This window comes from Lepidochelys kempii, chromosome 3, assembly GCF_965140285.1.
Source record: "Lepidochelys kempii isolate rLepKem1 chromosome 3, rLepKem1.hap1, whole genome shotgun sequence".
NCBI lineage: Eukaryota > Metazoa > Chordata > Testudines > Cheloniidae > Lepidochelys > Lepidochelys kempii.
This window is the reverse complement of record NC_136382.1, coordinates 169,291,203-169,307,395: the sequence shown is the minus strand read 5'-3', so window position 1 is coordinate 169,307,395 and position 16,193 is coordinate 169,291,203. Positions and strand designations below refer to the sequence as shown.

The 16,193-nt window shown below is 40.7% G+C and overlaps 1 protein-coding gene across 5 annotated transcripts in view; it reads left to right on the top strand.

Moving 5' to 3' along the window:
- The window catches only part of HHAT (hedgehog acyltransferase), a 334,535-nt gene that overhangs the window by 12,105 nt on the left and 306,237 nt on the right, over positions 1 to 16,193 (top strand). For 4 of the 5 annotated variants that reach the window (XM_073338993.2, XM_073338994.1, XM_073338998.1 and 1 more), the window contains 2 exons: positions 7,702 to 7,815; positions 13,771 to 13,965. In XM_073338993.2, the coding sequence (XP_073195094.1) occupies positions 7,702 to 7,815; positions 13,771 to 13,965 (309 nt within the window). The remainder of the gene's footprint in view (positions 1 to 7,701; positions 7,816 to 13,770; positions 13,966 to 16,193) is intronic. The other variant, XM_073338997.2, reaches the window with a different exon arrangement.

The following is a 16,193-nucleotide window of genomic DNA, read 5'->3' as shown; positions in this document are numbered from 1 at the left end:
GGCCTCAGACCCCAATCTTGCAAAAACTTAAGACACTTGGTTTATTTTGTGTCCTATGACCAATTCCATTGAAGTCAATGGGAGCAATTCGAAAAGCAGAACGTTAAGCATGTGCATAAATCTTTGTGGGATTGGGGCCATAGTTAGTTTTCTCTGTTGTTTGTGCAGAAATTTCACCCAGTAATGGGAGAGAGAATCATCTTTGACAATAGGAATATGTGAACGTAAAGCCACAGTAATAGACTGGGGCATTCAGGTGCTGATGTAGTAATTCAAGCTACTTGTAACAATTTTTTTTAGATTAACTGACTAATTTAGTTTTTTTAACACATTTCATCATGTAACATGGTTTGGCATGTAGGTAGGGATATTGCTGAACATAAATTAGCATTTTCCTTGTTAACAGTAGGAACAAAGTCACATGAAAATAATAGGAGCTTCATGTCTGTGTGACAGCCACAGGGACTGCTGCTAAGCCAATGAGCCATTGTGCCATGACATGAGGAGGCTGCCTGAATTACCAGCTAGGAACAAAGTATTTAAAAATCTGAAAACATTTCTGTTAATATTAGGGCTTTTCACCCCTCTTTAAAAAATGCAGATCCTAAAGGTTGGGCCTGACCTATTCGTGGCCACACCCTCATTGCATAGTGGTCCTCATACTCTTGTCCGCACTTCATATTTAATACACTGCTCTCAAAGATTGATAGAGTCAAGTTAATATTGCCTTTGGGTGAAATCACTCTGTGCCAAGGGCTTACGTGGTCCATAGGCCTCATGCTCACCTTCTGCAAGGAGTGCTTTATTATTTCTTCAGATTTAAATGACAGTAAATGCTCAGACAAAAGCTGCAGGTGTCATAATACTTAGAGTAACACAGTGCTGAGCACCCAGCATCATGACATACTTGTACACAGGTATCAGATTAATTTAGCCAGCCCATAAATTAAAGGAACAGAAGAGCCCCTTACACCTCCTTTTCCCCTGCCATGAACATGTTCTCAGCCTTCCCCCAGAACCTGTCAAACAAATGGTTTTTGCAAATTGTGCCTAGAAGGTTTCAGCTCCAGACTGCTTTGTTTCAAATGGGGAGCAAGATCCACAGTCTTGACAAGCAGCTCCTTCTCTTTAATAATGAGGTGGATCCAGCTTGAGTGTCCCTGCTGACCATAGCTAGGCCAGTATGGCACAGGGAGAGAGGTAATCCCCCATGTGGACTGGTTCCAGGCCATTTAGAGCTCTATAGGTGAAGGCCAACACCTTGAACTACACCTGGAGACCAATAGGCAGCTAGCAGACCCCAGAGCACTGGTGTCATGTGCTCCCAGCCAGATGCCCTGCTTAACAAATGAGCTGCCATATTCAGCACCAGTTTCAGTTTTTGCATTGTTTTAAGGTGTCACTCCATGTAGAGTGCATTGCAATATTCTTTTCTGAATTAGGAGCATCTGTATATTACAAAATTAGTCCTTTATTAAAGGCATGTGCTTTGTGGCACTGCCAGCTTTTGCTGTCTTCTCCATGCTCTGCTCTCTTTGGAAACTGCCAACACAATCTGTCACTGCAGGGATTCTTCCTCTGATTCGTGCTGTTTACATCAGCATAAGACGTTTGTTTCTGCAGAAGAAGCTATATGTGATTGTAGTGTGATCTATAGGTTATGTATGTATTATACTGACTATTTAACATTCCACTGTGTTTAGAGTCCTCAATGCTGTGGGTATGGGAGAGGGTTCAGGATTTGGCTTTTAGGAACAGAGACATGTAGGCCTTGTCTGCATGACATGGGCTTTGACGATAAAGCTATACTGATACAGTTATGCCAGCGGAGCCCCCTAGTGTAGATGCAGTTTATGCTGACAGAAGAAGTTATTCTGTACAGTAATGCTATCTCTCTGAATGACATTAGCTATGCCGACAGAAGCATTCTTCTGCTGGCATAATTGTGTCTATGCTGGGGATTTTGCTAGCATAGCTGTGTTGGCTATTGGGTGTAGTTTGTTCCACACCAATGACTGACCTAGCCATTCTGAGAACACTTCGTAGTGTGGACCTGGCTGTAGACACATCTCTTCCGTAGGGGTTACAGAAAAGAGAAGAGATGCCTTTATTCCTATTGTTCTTGCTGCTCCAAAGAAGTTTCCCTGTTTCATTTCCCCCAATTTTTGTGTGTTTCTTCTTGTTTCTTCTTGTTTCTTGTTTCTTGTTTTTAATGCAGCCTTTAGGTAGTTGCAATTTTTGGCATAGCATCAACTGAGGACGTTGTTTGTGCTCTGGGCTGAGTAAGGGCTTGTTTAAATTGTGCATTTGTGTTTAGGTCAAGATCTCATTATCTGTAAAGTGGAGTTGACTCTCAAGTCCATATACAGAACTGTAATAAAATACACCTTTAACAAAACCCTTCTATGCATCCTCATGCTGATGTTTATTTAAGATGCCGAAAGGGCAAAATCCTGACTCCTCCAGTCATGTAGGAACTAAGAGTAAATAAATGAGATTAGGACCCAGAGACTAGAAGGTGTAAAGTTTAAGGGGATAAGTTAGTTGAGATGCTCTTATTAACATGAAGAGCTTGTGTTTTTACCTGCTAACATTGTTTCTGTTCCTTTCTCCTGGTTAGATTTCTTACCTGACATGTTAAGAACTGGATACAATACAACAAAAAACAGAGGCCATTGCAGCCACAGCTGCAGAATACAAATTCTTATCTTCACAGAAAGCTGCAGTTGTAAATTGGAACGTATAAATGCAAGTCTCTTATTAACTCTCAGATAAGCAGTATAAAAGCAGTTGATTCCCCAGTTTGAACTTAACAGCACATGGAAATAAATCTATTTCTACTTTTTCAAAGGTCAGCAGAAATAGAGTAATAATGCACAGTGAAATCACAGTATTAGTTAAGAATAGACCAAGAATATTTTTTTAATATCAAGAAATAAAGGTGATTATACTTTGTATTCTGTTCCTATGGGGGAACCGGGCCAGGAGCAAGACCAGAGATCTGTAAGAGATTTGAGTGTGTCAGCTTTGAATCAATAGAGACTGGGAGCATTGAGGATGTACTCAGTCTTAGTATTCAGGACAATTCTCAACTAATAGGCAAGGAAGAGCTCAAAGGGACACCAGTAACTTTAAAAACTAGGCAGTCTAAAAAAAGTAGTTAAAAGTAGTTTGAGGTACTGTACCTGCACCTCAGTGCCCCAGTCTATTACTGTGGCTTTATACTCACATTTTCCTATTATTTTGGATGACTTTCTTTCCCCTGTTTCTGTGACCCACACACCCAACAGAGGAAACAAACTCTGGCCCTGATCCCATTGACTATTCAGTGGAACTGCTCATAGGGCATAAAGTAAACCACATGGCTAAGTTTTTGTGAGATCGGGGACTAAAGTCTCGGTCTTGCAAACCGTTCTGTGCATGTGGACCTGTGTGCTTCCATGGAGCCTCACTGAACTCAACAGGACTCAGCGCAGGGTTTGGGCTCTGCCCGTATGGAACTGATTGCAGGATCAGGGCCTCACTGGCTAAACAGAGAGAAAGGATGGTCCAGTGGTTAGGACACTAGCTGACAAGTGGGGAGACCAGGGGTCAAGTCCACCACAGAGTTCCTGCGTGACCTTGGGTAAGTCACTTGATATCTCTGAGCTTTGGTTTCCCACCTGTAAAATGGGGATGTTAACGTTTCATTACCTTACCTCCTGGGGTGTTGTGAGGATAAATATATTAAAGATTCTGAGGTGCTCTGGTACTATGGTGATGGAGATCATATAAGAACCTTAGATAGATATCTGTACAGGCCAGGGAGAAGTGGGAGGAAGCCCAGGCTCTGACCATTCCTCTATCCCTCCCTGCCCAGCAGGGAGGGATGGAGTAAGCAAGAGCATAGCTTAATCCTGTGTGCCTGGACCCAAGTGCAGGGTAACCCACTTAACAATGTAAGATGGGTTCTTACTCCTCTGTGCATGCACCTAGCCCAAGTCTCAATCTGTTCCAAAATGAATTTTTATTAATTTTGTATTTGTGACTTAAAATTGTTACCCTTGGTCAGTGAAAGAGCTGGAAATCTTAAGCACTAGTTGTGTGGAGAGATTTCTGGCAGGACTACTTCTAGTACATTGGTTTTCAACCTGTGGTCCACCGACTATGTCTAAGATTTCCAAAGGGGTCTGCACCTCCATTTGAAATTTTTTAATGGTCCGCAATTGAAAAAAGGTTGAAAACCACTGGACTAGCAGAAAGGATTGCGCTGGGTGTTGAAATAAATTTCTTCAGAGAATCTTGTGTTTAACGGGTGTTCCCTGGAAAATGAACCTAAAGCTGAAATAAGACTATCTGCAAAACAAGCTCTTTCAAACATTGCTTGGCTCTGTCAGAGGGTGACAGTGGGTCTCTTAATAGTGACTGGTCCACTGACCCCACTTGCCCTTAAAAAATGGCACCTGGGCCATAGAGCAGGTGAGAGCTGCCTGAGACGAGGAGACTGTAGGAGGTCTCTTAAGGAAGCTGTAGGTGGTTCCTGGAGGAAGGCTGTAGGTAGAACAGCAACAGACGGGTTTGCTGGCTGACCTTCCCATGCCTGAGAGCCAGGGCTGAAGGCCAGACAGCAGCAGAGGGAGTTGCCTGCTGACATTGAAGCTGAAGCTGATGGACAGAGAGGCTGGAGTCAGGGGAACAGTGGAAGGGCCTACCTCTTGGCTTCTCTGGAGCAAAAAGGTTAAAAGACCAGAGGAAGTGAGGGATGCTCCCCTGGAGAGGATGAGCTCCCAGCAGTGAGGCTGTGGGGGTTCCTGCTGAGAAGAGCAGGGTTGCATTCCAGTTGGAAGGGCTGGCAGAAGGACTAGAGAGGACCACCAGAGAGCCCAGGTGAGACAGAAGATGGAGTGTAGCATGAGAGGCATTGAGGGACTAGATATCTTGGGATTTTAAGGGCTGTATGCGTTGGGGTGATAAATGGACTATGTTTTGGGACTTCTGTCCTGGACCATTCAGACTGGTTTTTCTAATAAACTGGAACCCAGGAGGGGTGTTGTTGAGGCAAGGAAGCTTGTGTCGAGTTACTGCGGACTCTGAAGGAGGGGAACCAGAGGGAGGCATGCCTGTTCTGCTGCTGGAGGCTGACCCCATGACAGGCTCCCCCATCTATATTAGCCTCTCTGAAGTCCTCCCTGAGGAGGGAATAGGTGGTGCAGGTTTCAAAGTTTCAAACTTTTTGAGCTGAGCCCCCCACCTTTGAGTCATAATGTTTGGTTGCCTCTCTCACAACCCAGACAAGCTGGGTGGCCTACTGAGGTGAGTCGGGGGTGGAGGTGGCGCTTCTTCCCCAGACGCCGCTGTGTGGAGCTGGCTTGAGCCCCGCTGGCCCCTGCCCACCCAAAATAGAAGTCAAACTACACCTATGCCTGAGCGCTCCCCTCTCCCTGCTGGGCCCTAGAGTTTTTATAGCATGTTGTAGGAGGCCTCAGAAAGAAGAAGTCTGAGAACCCCGATGTAGGCTGTTTTTTCCCATTGTTGAAATGGCTTAGTCTTTTAAATATGTGTGGTCTGGACAGGTGGGGGGAGATGTGATATTCAGAGTGGCTTTTACACATATGTTCTTCAAAAGCTGATAATGATACAAAATGTGGCAGAACAGAGAGCCCTACACTGAGGGCAGGTCATTCAAAATAGGAGCCTCACTAGGGTGTGGTTCTGGAATACTAGCAGGTTTCCATGGCGTCTCTGGCAGTACTCCAGTTTTACGGGCCCATTCAAGCCTGGACCTCCTATTTGCTTCAGACTGAATTAAAGGGATGGCTTGCAGGACTGGGTCTCAAATAGCTAATTCAAAACATTCAGGTAGAAAAAGAATGAGCCTGTCTTCCTTGAAAAGTTAATCATAGAATTATAGAAGCATAGAATATCAGGGTTGAAAGGGACCTCAGGATTTCTAGTCCAACCCCCTGCTTAAAGCAGGACCAGTCCCCCACTAAATCATCCCAGCCAGGGCTTTGTCAAGCCTGATCTTTAAAACCTCTAAGGAAGGAGATTCCACCACCTCCCTAGGTAACCCATTCCAGTGCTTCACCACCATCCTGAAGTATTAGAATTGGCTCTAGTTGACTGGCTTGTGTTCTATGATTGAGAATGGTGGAAAAGTTGGAGGAGAGACTGGAATATCAGGGATACCAAATCACAGGGTGGGGAAGGAGCTATGTAATATTTTTTTGAAGCTAAAAGCTTGAGTGGGATTTTGCTTCAGGAAATTGATCTGGAGTTTATCCTGGTGTGATTTGTATTGCCATTCCAGGAGTGTTCCTGAAAACAGTCACTGTGATCTGCTGCATTATTTTGTGGTTGATGAGCCTTCTAGTGGAAGTTTTGCAGTTTCTTATTTAGAATCGTATTAACTTTCAGTTTATTGAAAATTTTGTATGTACTTGGTCTGGGTAGAAGCTTGTGTAGCTTGTTCTTTATGCTGCCTTATGAAATTCTCTTTCTTCACTTAGCATGAGCATATAATGCTTACTACCCTGAGTAGTCCCACTGAAGCTGGTGAATTCAGCAAGAAACACTATGATCAGTAGTATGAGCATGTCTCAGGACTTAGGAAAACAGGTTGTGTTTCAAAAAAGTGTTGGTTGTGATCAAATCTGGGTGGGAGGCTAGGAGCCAAAATTGCATGTAAAAACCATTATCGGGCATTTTATAAAATTAAAAATTATTCAAATATTGGAAGATCATCAGAGTAATTAAACTGAATTAAGCTAAAGCTAATGTGTTGCTCTGAGTTAGTTTGAAACTTTGTTTTGTCATGAGTAAGGGTGGTGCATAGCTATTCTGCCCCAGGAACAGTCCAGACTCGATTATAATTCCTTCTGTGGTTTTCTTCCTTGCTCCATGCGGGAAAGTCATCTGCACCTCCTTTTTACCATGCAGATTACTTCTTTCCTCATGCTAGCTCAATTCTGCTGACTGGTGCACTGGGCATGGCGCCAAAGCTGCAAAGTATACAGTTGCACTAAGGTTTGGATAGTAACATAATCTAGTTTAAAGCAAATTATTTGCTGCATAGTTGAAATCCACACTATTGTCCTCTTGTGTTCAGATACTGGTAAACAGCCACGTACTACTGTAGTTTGAAAATTCCATTTGATAATCCGTGTGTGGAGGACTGTCCTATTGTTTCTGACAAGCCTCCTGGAGAAATCTCATTACTGTGAACATACCATGTAGGTATTCAGTAAATACTGATGAATAGAGAGAGAGAGCCCTTAAAATCAGGAATCTTATTCTGTGCTGAGTCTGTGCTTCCTCACTTGTATCTACATTTTTCAGTGATGAGATGATACATGTATTTATGTGCTTGTGCGTATATTTTATAGTTTGAAAATGTTTGATGCTTTGGTGGGAAAATTAAAGGAGGGTCACCGTCAAATCAAATTTGGCCCCAAATTTTGGTTTTACAAGATATAAGACTAATAGAAATGGTTCCACAAATTTTAAACAAATTGAAATAATTTGGAATTATGGATGCTCATCACCTCAGAAAATCTGACCCTGCTACTTTAACAATATGTGTAGATTCCCTTCAGACGACACTGTGGTATTGGATCATAAACCTTTGTGTTCTATTCAAACCTTTCCCTCTGTTTCATCAGTACACTCACCCACCGCACCCAGTTTTGAAACATGTATCAGTCAATTCACTATGTATTCTAGGATCCCACAGACTTTGAGTGGAGCTTCTGGATGGAATGGGGAAAGGAACGTATAATATGGCTTCTGCTTGGCCATCTAATGGTATCTCAGATGTCAAGGCTCTTTATGGAAAAGGTATGAATGCATGTGTTTTGCAGGAGTGCACCTTATATTTTTTCAGTTCGCTGTGAGACCTGGAAAACAGAACACTTATATTACAAATTGTTGAAAAGTATATTCTGTAGAATGAAAAATTCTGACAAGTTGTATCTAGGAGATATAATTATTTATGGCCCAGTTCTGCCACCTTTACTCAAATGAGGAAGCAGTCCCATTTAAATCAACATAAATAAAGCACACCTCATTGTGAGTAAGGTTGAGAGAACTGGGCCTATCGTTAGGAACTTAATACTTTCCTGTGAGAATACTCAAAAGTGATGTTGGATAATGAGGACTTGGATATGCAGGATATTTGGGACCAAATCTGATACACGTTGTGCAGGTACATGATAGCCAAAAGCAGCATGTCTCTGCATGGATGGGCAATTATACCACAGACCTAGTACAGTGTAACTTTGTTCCCCCATATGTGCTGTGGAGAAGAGATGTCCGAGGTAGGTTTTTTCCATTGGAAAATGTAGTTGTTGAAACTGAAATTTTACACTGGAAAATATTGGAATTATTTTAATGAATTCTTTAATTTTTTCCAAAGCATCATTTAATCCAAACATTTTGCTTTGTTTTTAAGTGCTTATTTTAACTGAACCATTTCTATTTGAGGAGTTGATTCAAATAGAAACAGTAAATTTCAAATTGATATTTCAACTTAAAATGTCCTTTTTAAAGTGAAATGTCAATTCAGAATGTCTGTTCCAATTGACATTTCATTTAGATATTTAATTTCACAGTGTCAAAACATTTCATTTCAACGCTTGCATGTGAATATTTCATTCTACAAAAATTGTATTCTTTTTTCTTGTTTGGTCCTGAATCAGGACAAAACCAAATATTGGACTTTCCTGGAGGATACAAATTATGTTTTCTGGCCAAGCTCAACTGGGAAAATTTTTCATCTCCCTCAGTCTGCAAAGACAGCCCCCCTTAGTACCATAAACCCACATTATCAGAACTCAGAGGACAGGGAGGATTATAAAGTGACTAAGCTGTATATAAAAATGTAGCAATTTTAATGTCTAATATCTGGGACCTTCTATGGCTATATAGAACCATTAGAAAGCTGCTTTGAAACTCTTGTTCCTATCCTATAGGAATGCCATTTCAGGCACTTTTGCAGGACTGAATATTACCTGTTCTGGATCATTGAAATTTTGGAGGGAAAATCCACAAATGAGGGGGAAAAGAAGGAAACTTTTTTTGTGGTAGGTTGATTTAAGGTGGGGCGGGGGAATAGTGGCTATATGAAACTTCTCAGTGGTTGTGCTGGTCCTATTAATTTTCAGTGGCAGTGCAAGAAATGACTTGAGGACTGCCAAAGTTTGGAGCCGATATAATGGATTTGTTCACTCCCCGCCTCCATAATTTCATAAAGGAGATGATAAATAAGGAAGTAACAAACACTCAGGCACCTTTCCATTTTGAGAAGTGTTTTATACCTTCCATCACAAACTCTTACCAACTTTCCCAATCGCTTCTATCCTCTGTATCAAATCAGTCCATCTACCAGCTCTTCCTGTTCTCTATGCTAACACCACCCAAGTTATCTCTGCATATTATCATTTTACTCTGCCATGAAAACAAATCCTGCCCTTCTTGCTGCCATCGATCACTTTCAACTCCCTCAATAGCAGCTTAGCTCAATTCCTCTCCATCAGTGTCCCTGTCATCAAATTAATTCAACCCTCCATCGCTAAATCTTTCCTTGTTCTTGAATATGGCTGAATTATTTTTGCTGAAATTTCCCAAAAATTTCAGCCTGAGACTGATGTCCAGAATCAAAAATTTCAGCCCACGCAGTTAGTATTTGGCAAAAATATAAGTAACTGAAAACGAGGATCAAATAATGGGAAGTGTCACGTAACTTTAATAGGTGGTGTTACCAGCCCTGCCTATAATAATTTCAGCAATCTAGTGTGTAAAAATGGGGTGTCCTTTAATAAATCATATTCTTGGTTTACAGAGAGAGGAAGGGGACCAGCTTATAGTTCCTTAGCATTAATCAGAGATGAAATTGCATGGAACTTTAAATCTGAAGTTGAATCATAATCATGTTGTATCTCAGAAAAGAATAATTTAATAACCCTATTGTTCTGCTTTTATTGATCTGCTTCATTATGCAGACGGTTTTTTTAATAAAGACAAAACCTGATTTCTTTCACTGTTACCTTTCTTTATAGAATGCCAAACATTTGTGCTTTGGGGGCAGTGCAGAGTGTGTAACACCAGGTATTTCAGCAGTTTCAGTTGAGAGGTTTTATAAGGCTCCTTTGAGTCCCTAAAGAGATTGTCTCAGATAGGATGGAGATGTGACTGCCAGCAGTTATGGTCCATGGAATCTGTATTTGAACACTAGGGATTCCCTGCAGAGATCTTGTCATGATACTGCCTGTGATCTTGCATCACTTTTTTTATTTCTTTGTGCTAGCTTTTTTCTTAGAACTTGGGTGATCTTCTGTAAATTGAGAGTAAACTTAAAAGCATTGATGCTGTGGATGTAAGAAAAAGAAGGTGAATGTAATGAACTAGTCTTTTGAAAATGGCAGGTGAAGGGCAAGAAGTGTAGTAGTGGTAATCATAATAAGAAAATGTTCTTCACAGGAATCATCACAGTTGAATAGGCCATTGATTCATCTTGTCTCTGAGAGTGCAACGTGTCAAATATTTAAGAATATCTTCACTGTACTTAATTGTGTAATAATGTAAAGGGGAAATGATGTTTTGTCTCCAGCTGAGGATCAGTTTCTGCCCTTAAGCATTCAGAATGATGGCCCTGGTAATTTTATCCAAGCTAGTGTAACTGCAGATATACTGTGCTTATTCATATACATACCACTGTGCAGGTGCTCTGCAGGGACTTTTCTTCTAGGGTTTTGGGAACCAGAGCAAGGTGTTACAGAAGATCTTCGGGGTGTGGGGTATCTTAGTCATGGATCCTGCAGATTCATGGGGTTGGAAAGCCTTGTGTTCCCATTAGAAGGAATAATTTTGAAAACATATGCCAGTTTTAGTCCCTTCTTCAGTTTGTCCACAAGAGATAGAGGATCTAACCTTGTAAATATCTACGATGGAATTTATTTGCTAACTTTTTGTGTAAATATGATGGATGCTAATAATGTAGAAGCCATAAACTTAATTATAATCAAGGAATATTTGAGTAACTAATTTACAGTCACATTTGTTCACTTCTAATTATTAGCCCCATGTCTTGCGGTGAATAGTTCACTGGTCTTCTGTGTCATGTGATTCTTTAATTGTCATGTCCTGTCCTAGAGACATGGATTTCAGTTTTCTTGTAATGCTTTGCAGGAAGAAATTATTTAAAATATGGAAAACTAGAGAAAAGAGAATCTAACAATTGTACTAAACAGTCACACTAATAGGAAGCTCCATATCAGTATTTGAGTTGAATGTTCATAGAGGAGCCAAAGTTTAGATGCACTAGAAGAACACCTTTTTCCCAATTTTGTGGAGGGGTCTCAGCTACTGTTGTGTTAAAGTGATTCTCAGTGCGACTCTCTCTCCATTTTTTGAGTTCAGATTTATAATGGGTAATTACATAAGCTTATGTGCATTGTTTAGATTTCAAATCATGTCAAATTACGTAAAAAGCAGCAAGAGGGTTCTTTTCACAGTTGGAATCACTTCAGTAGTTTCTTCTTAGCATCTTGTTGATGTTATTTTCAGCCTCAAACACTGCTTAAAGAAAGGCAGAGAGAGACACAGACATCCAGACAAGCAACTTCAAGAGCTTCAAGGAACTGCTGATGCATGTTGAACATGTCAGGATAATGTTCTCAGTTCAGATGTTTACTACACATACTACTGTCCTTACCTTAGAAACCCTGGAGCCCTCTTGAGAGACCCCAGAAAAATCCATAAAACTCCTACGTTATGTTGCAGGATTTTAAACTGCCATTTCTTTTTTAAAATATATTTTTATTGCCATTAATACAGGCAAACTTAATTTTTTCAAAATTTTGAGGCAAAGAATATGAACAAATAAGACTTTATTATTATGATTATTATTTGTATTATGGTAACATGGAGAGACCCCAGTCAGGATGGGAGCTGTGTTGTGCTAGGTGCTGTATGTGTATGTTTATAGGTGGACATGAACCTTCCCCTGAAGAGCTTAGCATTGGTGCTATACTGATGTGTTTTAATATAAACCCATGCAGCAATGCACTGTGAGAGTGCATGTGCAAATTGTCTTAGAGCCTATGAAGCTGATTAAATTTTAGCTAACAAAACCAAAAGTTTCTTATTGTAGGTTTCCTGGTCTGCCTATTTGAGACATTTCCTGCATATTTAAATTCATAATCTTAACACACTAATACAGTGTTTTGCATTTGTTATAAACACACTGATCAGATTTAAATGCACACACATTTATGTGTATCTGCCTAGCCATCTGCTTACAGAAAAGTCTAGATAGAGCACAATATGGCATATAATAATTGTAATTAGAAAGTGCCCTCACTGAAGTGCTCCTGGTGGTTCACAAATAAGTTAAAATACAATCCTATTGAAATAATTAAGCAAACAATATTTGGTGTCATTAACAATGAAAAGGGGGTGTGGAGGGGAGACTGGTCTGAATGTAATTAAAAATTAACACTGCTTTTCAGAGAGATTTTCAGTTTTAAAGCAGTGAGGACAGGGCTGAGGTAGAAATCCAGGGGGAGCAAATTCCACAATCGAGGTGCTGCGCTATCTCAAAAGTTTGATCACTTGCTGACCTTGTGTTCCGTGTGGGAACCTTATGAGGTGAGTGTCAGTGTGCCGGTCCTGCCAGGATGAGGCTTATGAAGAAGGTCTTGAATGTGGTCAGGTGCCGGTGCTGATTGCTCTTCATTTAGCTGTGAGGCTCAGCAGGGAATCTGTGAGGCTTGCTAGTCATGTGCCCTCCCCATTCCATAAGGACACACATCCCTCCTGTTAAAGGGGAGGATAAGGGGCAAATCTGTGAGAACATGCAGAGCTTCAAGAAAAGCCTGCTCCTTCTGTTGGATTTTCTCTGGGAGGGAAACACTGGGCCTAGTGGTCTGTGTTTGGACAGATCCAAGTTTGGTTCCCTAGTTTCCTGGGCTGGCAGGCCTGATAATGGTATTGGAACAGTTTTTATAGTGGGGGTGGTGAAAGCCATTGAACAAAACTGTAAACTCTGTATATTATGGAAACTACTTCAAGTCAGGGGGTGCTGTTGCACCCCTAGTTCCAGCACCCCTGCCTTAGTCCTTGGTGGAGGAGAAAGCAACTCTTGCTTTTCTCTAGCTGTCCCATGACTGATGCACAGAGCAACACTGATTGGCTCCTGAAGGAGTTGTGTCCAACTCTCTTCTTTGAGTATTTTTGATAGTAGCAAATGGTGGAGGCAAAGAGTTTTATACAAGAATCAACCTGTTAGGTGGGAAGTGGCAGCAGTACAGCTCACCCGCACATAGCAAACTATAAAACAATGAGGGGAAAGAAACGTGGTCAGGGACACTGGGGCAATTCCTCTAAGCGTATAAATAGCATCAAATGATCTTTAATGTCCATGCAGAGCAGCGAATGCTTCAGTGTTAACGTCTCATCTAAAGGGCCCTCACAGAAAAAACTGTGTGGAGCTCAGATTCTCTAACTTGAAGAGGAAAAAAACGATTAATTGATCCTATCAGAATTTAAACCTCTGGTTCCAGGGAGTCCTTGTATTTCACACCTGATATTTAGATCATTAGGCATTAGTACTATTCTCAGATTGGTATTTTGTGTCTATTTATTTTTGCCATTTATTAAAAACATACAGGTTTGTTTAGGTAAATATGTCTTAGGGGGGCTGTTTAATAATTTTTACTTCTATTATTTAAAAATAATATTCTATTATTTTAAATATTTTACTTCTATTATTTTAAATCTCTTCTTTTGTTCCAGTACAAACCCTGGTGTCTAATGACATACGGGATGGTGGCCTGCTGGTTTCTATTAGGAATCAATGGCTTGGCAGTGATTTTGCTACATATAGCCATTTCATTTTCCGTGGCTCAGTTTCAGACAGCAGTCCTGACTTGGCTGTGCTCACTACTTTTGTTATCAACTTTGCGCGTACCAGCTGTGGAAGAAGCAAAGGTAATTTTTTAGCGTGATCAAAGTATGGTATTTATTTATCATGATCTTGGACAACATTTTATTGCAAAACCCTTATCAGCCAAATCACTTTTAGTTTTGCCTAGGCAGAGATGGGCTCAAAAGAACTTTCTAGGTGCTAAGGTGCAGTAGGTGTTGGTACAGTCTTTGACTGTAGCATCTCATTTGGAAATGTTAACCTTGCTGAGAACTCCCTCTAGTGGGCTGTCTCTCATATGTATTGTCATGGTGTGTTGTGGCCCTGAGTACTAAAAGATAACTAGATGCATAACAAGGTTGTTCTACAGAGTTTCATATTGGTGTAAACTGAGAGGAGAACTATGAGGCAGATAGAAGAGCCTTGCTCTCCATTGCAGCTTCCTTGTTCTTTTTTAAACAATAGATGAAATCACTGAATGCAATAAACTGTACTGTATGCTCAAACTAATCTGATTTACCCTCTTTCTTTAAGCCCTGGCTATGTTTTAATTAAAACTGCTGTCTGTGGATTTCAAAACCATTTATCTACAGCTCTGCTTGCTTTTATTATTGTCATCATTGTCTTCAAATTACCTTTTTATGATGCCTTTCCTCCCAAAGGATTCTAAAGAGCAGCTGAATTGATGAATGAAATGAGTGGTCTTACATATGAGGTTCTATTTCCACATGTTAAGTATCCTCACACCTTCTTGTCAACTGTCTAAATGGGCCATCTTGATCATCACTACAAAAGTTTTTTTCCTCCTGCTGATAATAGCTCATCTTAATTAATTAGCCTCTCACAGTTTGTATGGCAGATTCCACCTTCTCTGTATGTGTGTATATATATCTTCTTACTATATGTTCCATTCAATGCATCTGATGAAGTGGGCTGTAGCCCAAGAAAGCTTATGCGCCAATACATTTTTAGTCTCTAAGGTGCCACAAGTACTCCTGTTTTTCTTACAGATGAGGAGCATCTGGATTATTTAGTCCTGAGAGAACGTTAAAAGGCAACATAAGTGACGTACTTAAACTAGTCAAGGATTGTTATAAAATCAAGACTGAATAGCCTTTTTGAGGTTGGTGAACAAGCCAGAACTAAAGGTCTTACAATTAGGTGCAGGAGGGAACATATTAAAAAAGAATTGGGGACCTTTTGCAGAGAGAGTGGTGAATAGGTGGAATGGGATTCTAGTTGAGATAGTAGACTCAAATAGTAAGACTTGAGCAAAAGTTGAATGACTATATGGAATTTAATAAATTAAAGAGGTATTATTCATTTTCATGTTTGGAAGGAGCCAGGTGCCTTTTCAGGGAGTCAAGAGGGAATTTTTTCTGATCATGCTTTCCCTTTCAGATGCCATCCCACACCTGAAAAGGGCCCAAGACCTGCTTCTATGCCTACATTGCACCAGTAGTTGACATAAAAAGTTAACATTTATAGTAGAGTGATTGTTTATACGTACACAACTCTTGATGTGCATTGCCCCATGTAGCAGAGATCGTAGTCTTTTGGGCAGCAGTGTTGACCGATGGCTGTGCCCCTCTCCTGAGGGCATGAAAGGACAGAGTAGGGCCAACTTCCTCTGTTCCTTCCTTGGCTGAGAGATGAAGGAATTACCAGTGTCCTTATTCCGCAGCCTAGTTTACCTAGTTTTTCTTGTAACTCCTGGATATGGTTAGTTGATAGCAGTAGTACTAGGGTTAGCTTTTCATAGGTTTTAAGTATTGTTTACAGTTAGGTTTCATCTGTGTAACTTTTAAAATAATTTTTTATGTCTGTGGCTGAACAGAAATCTCCTTGTTTCAAATATTGCTCTTCGTGCCACATGGCCATTCTCCTTAATGATAGCCATTCTAAAAGTTTTTGTTTTGTTTAGGTGAGGGTCCAAATGCTCTATTTAGTTTTCAAATAAGCGAGAGAAGCTCGCTTGAAGCTGTTCCCATTAGATAAATATGTGAGACTGGCCTCAGATTTGGGCATTCTGGACTTCGGAGCCGTTGTCTTCAAAAAATGCACTGGCACCTACAACTGCTTGGTTTTGTGCCTCTTCCACTTCTTCCACAGAGGCTCCTTCTCTGAAATCTTATCTGACAAAGGTAGCACACACTATCATTCCTCTGGGGAACGTAAAAAGTGGCCACCTTCTCGGGCACCCTCTAAGAAAAGGAGACAGAAATCTTCCCACCAAGTCCCTGCTAATGGTAATTCAAGGCATCAACATGGTCTTTTTTGACACCCTAAAGCA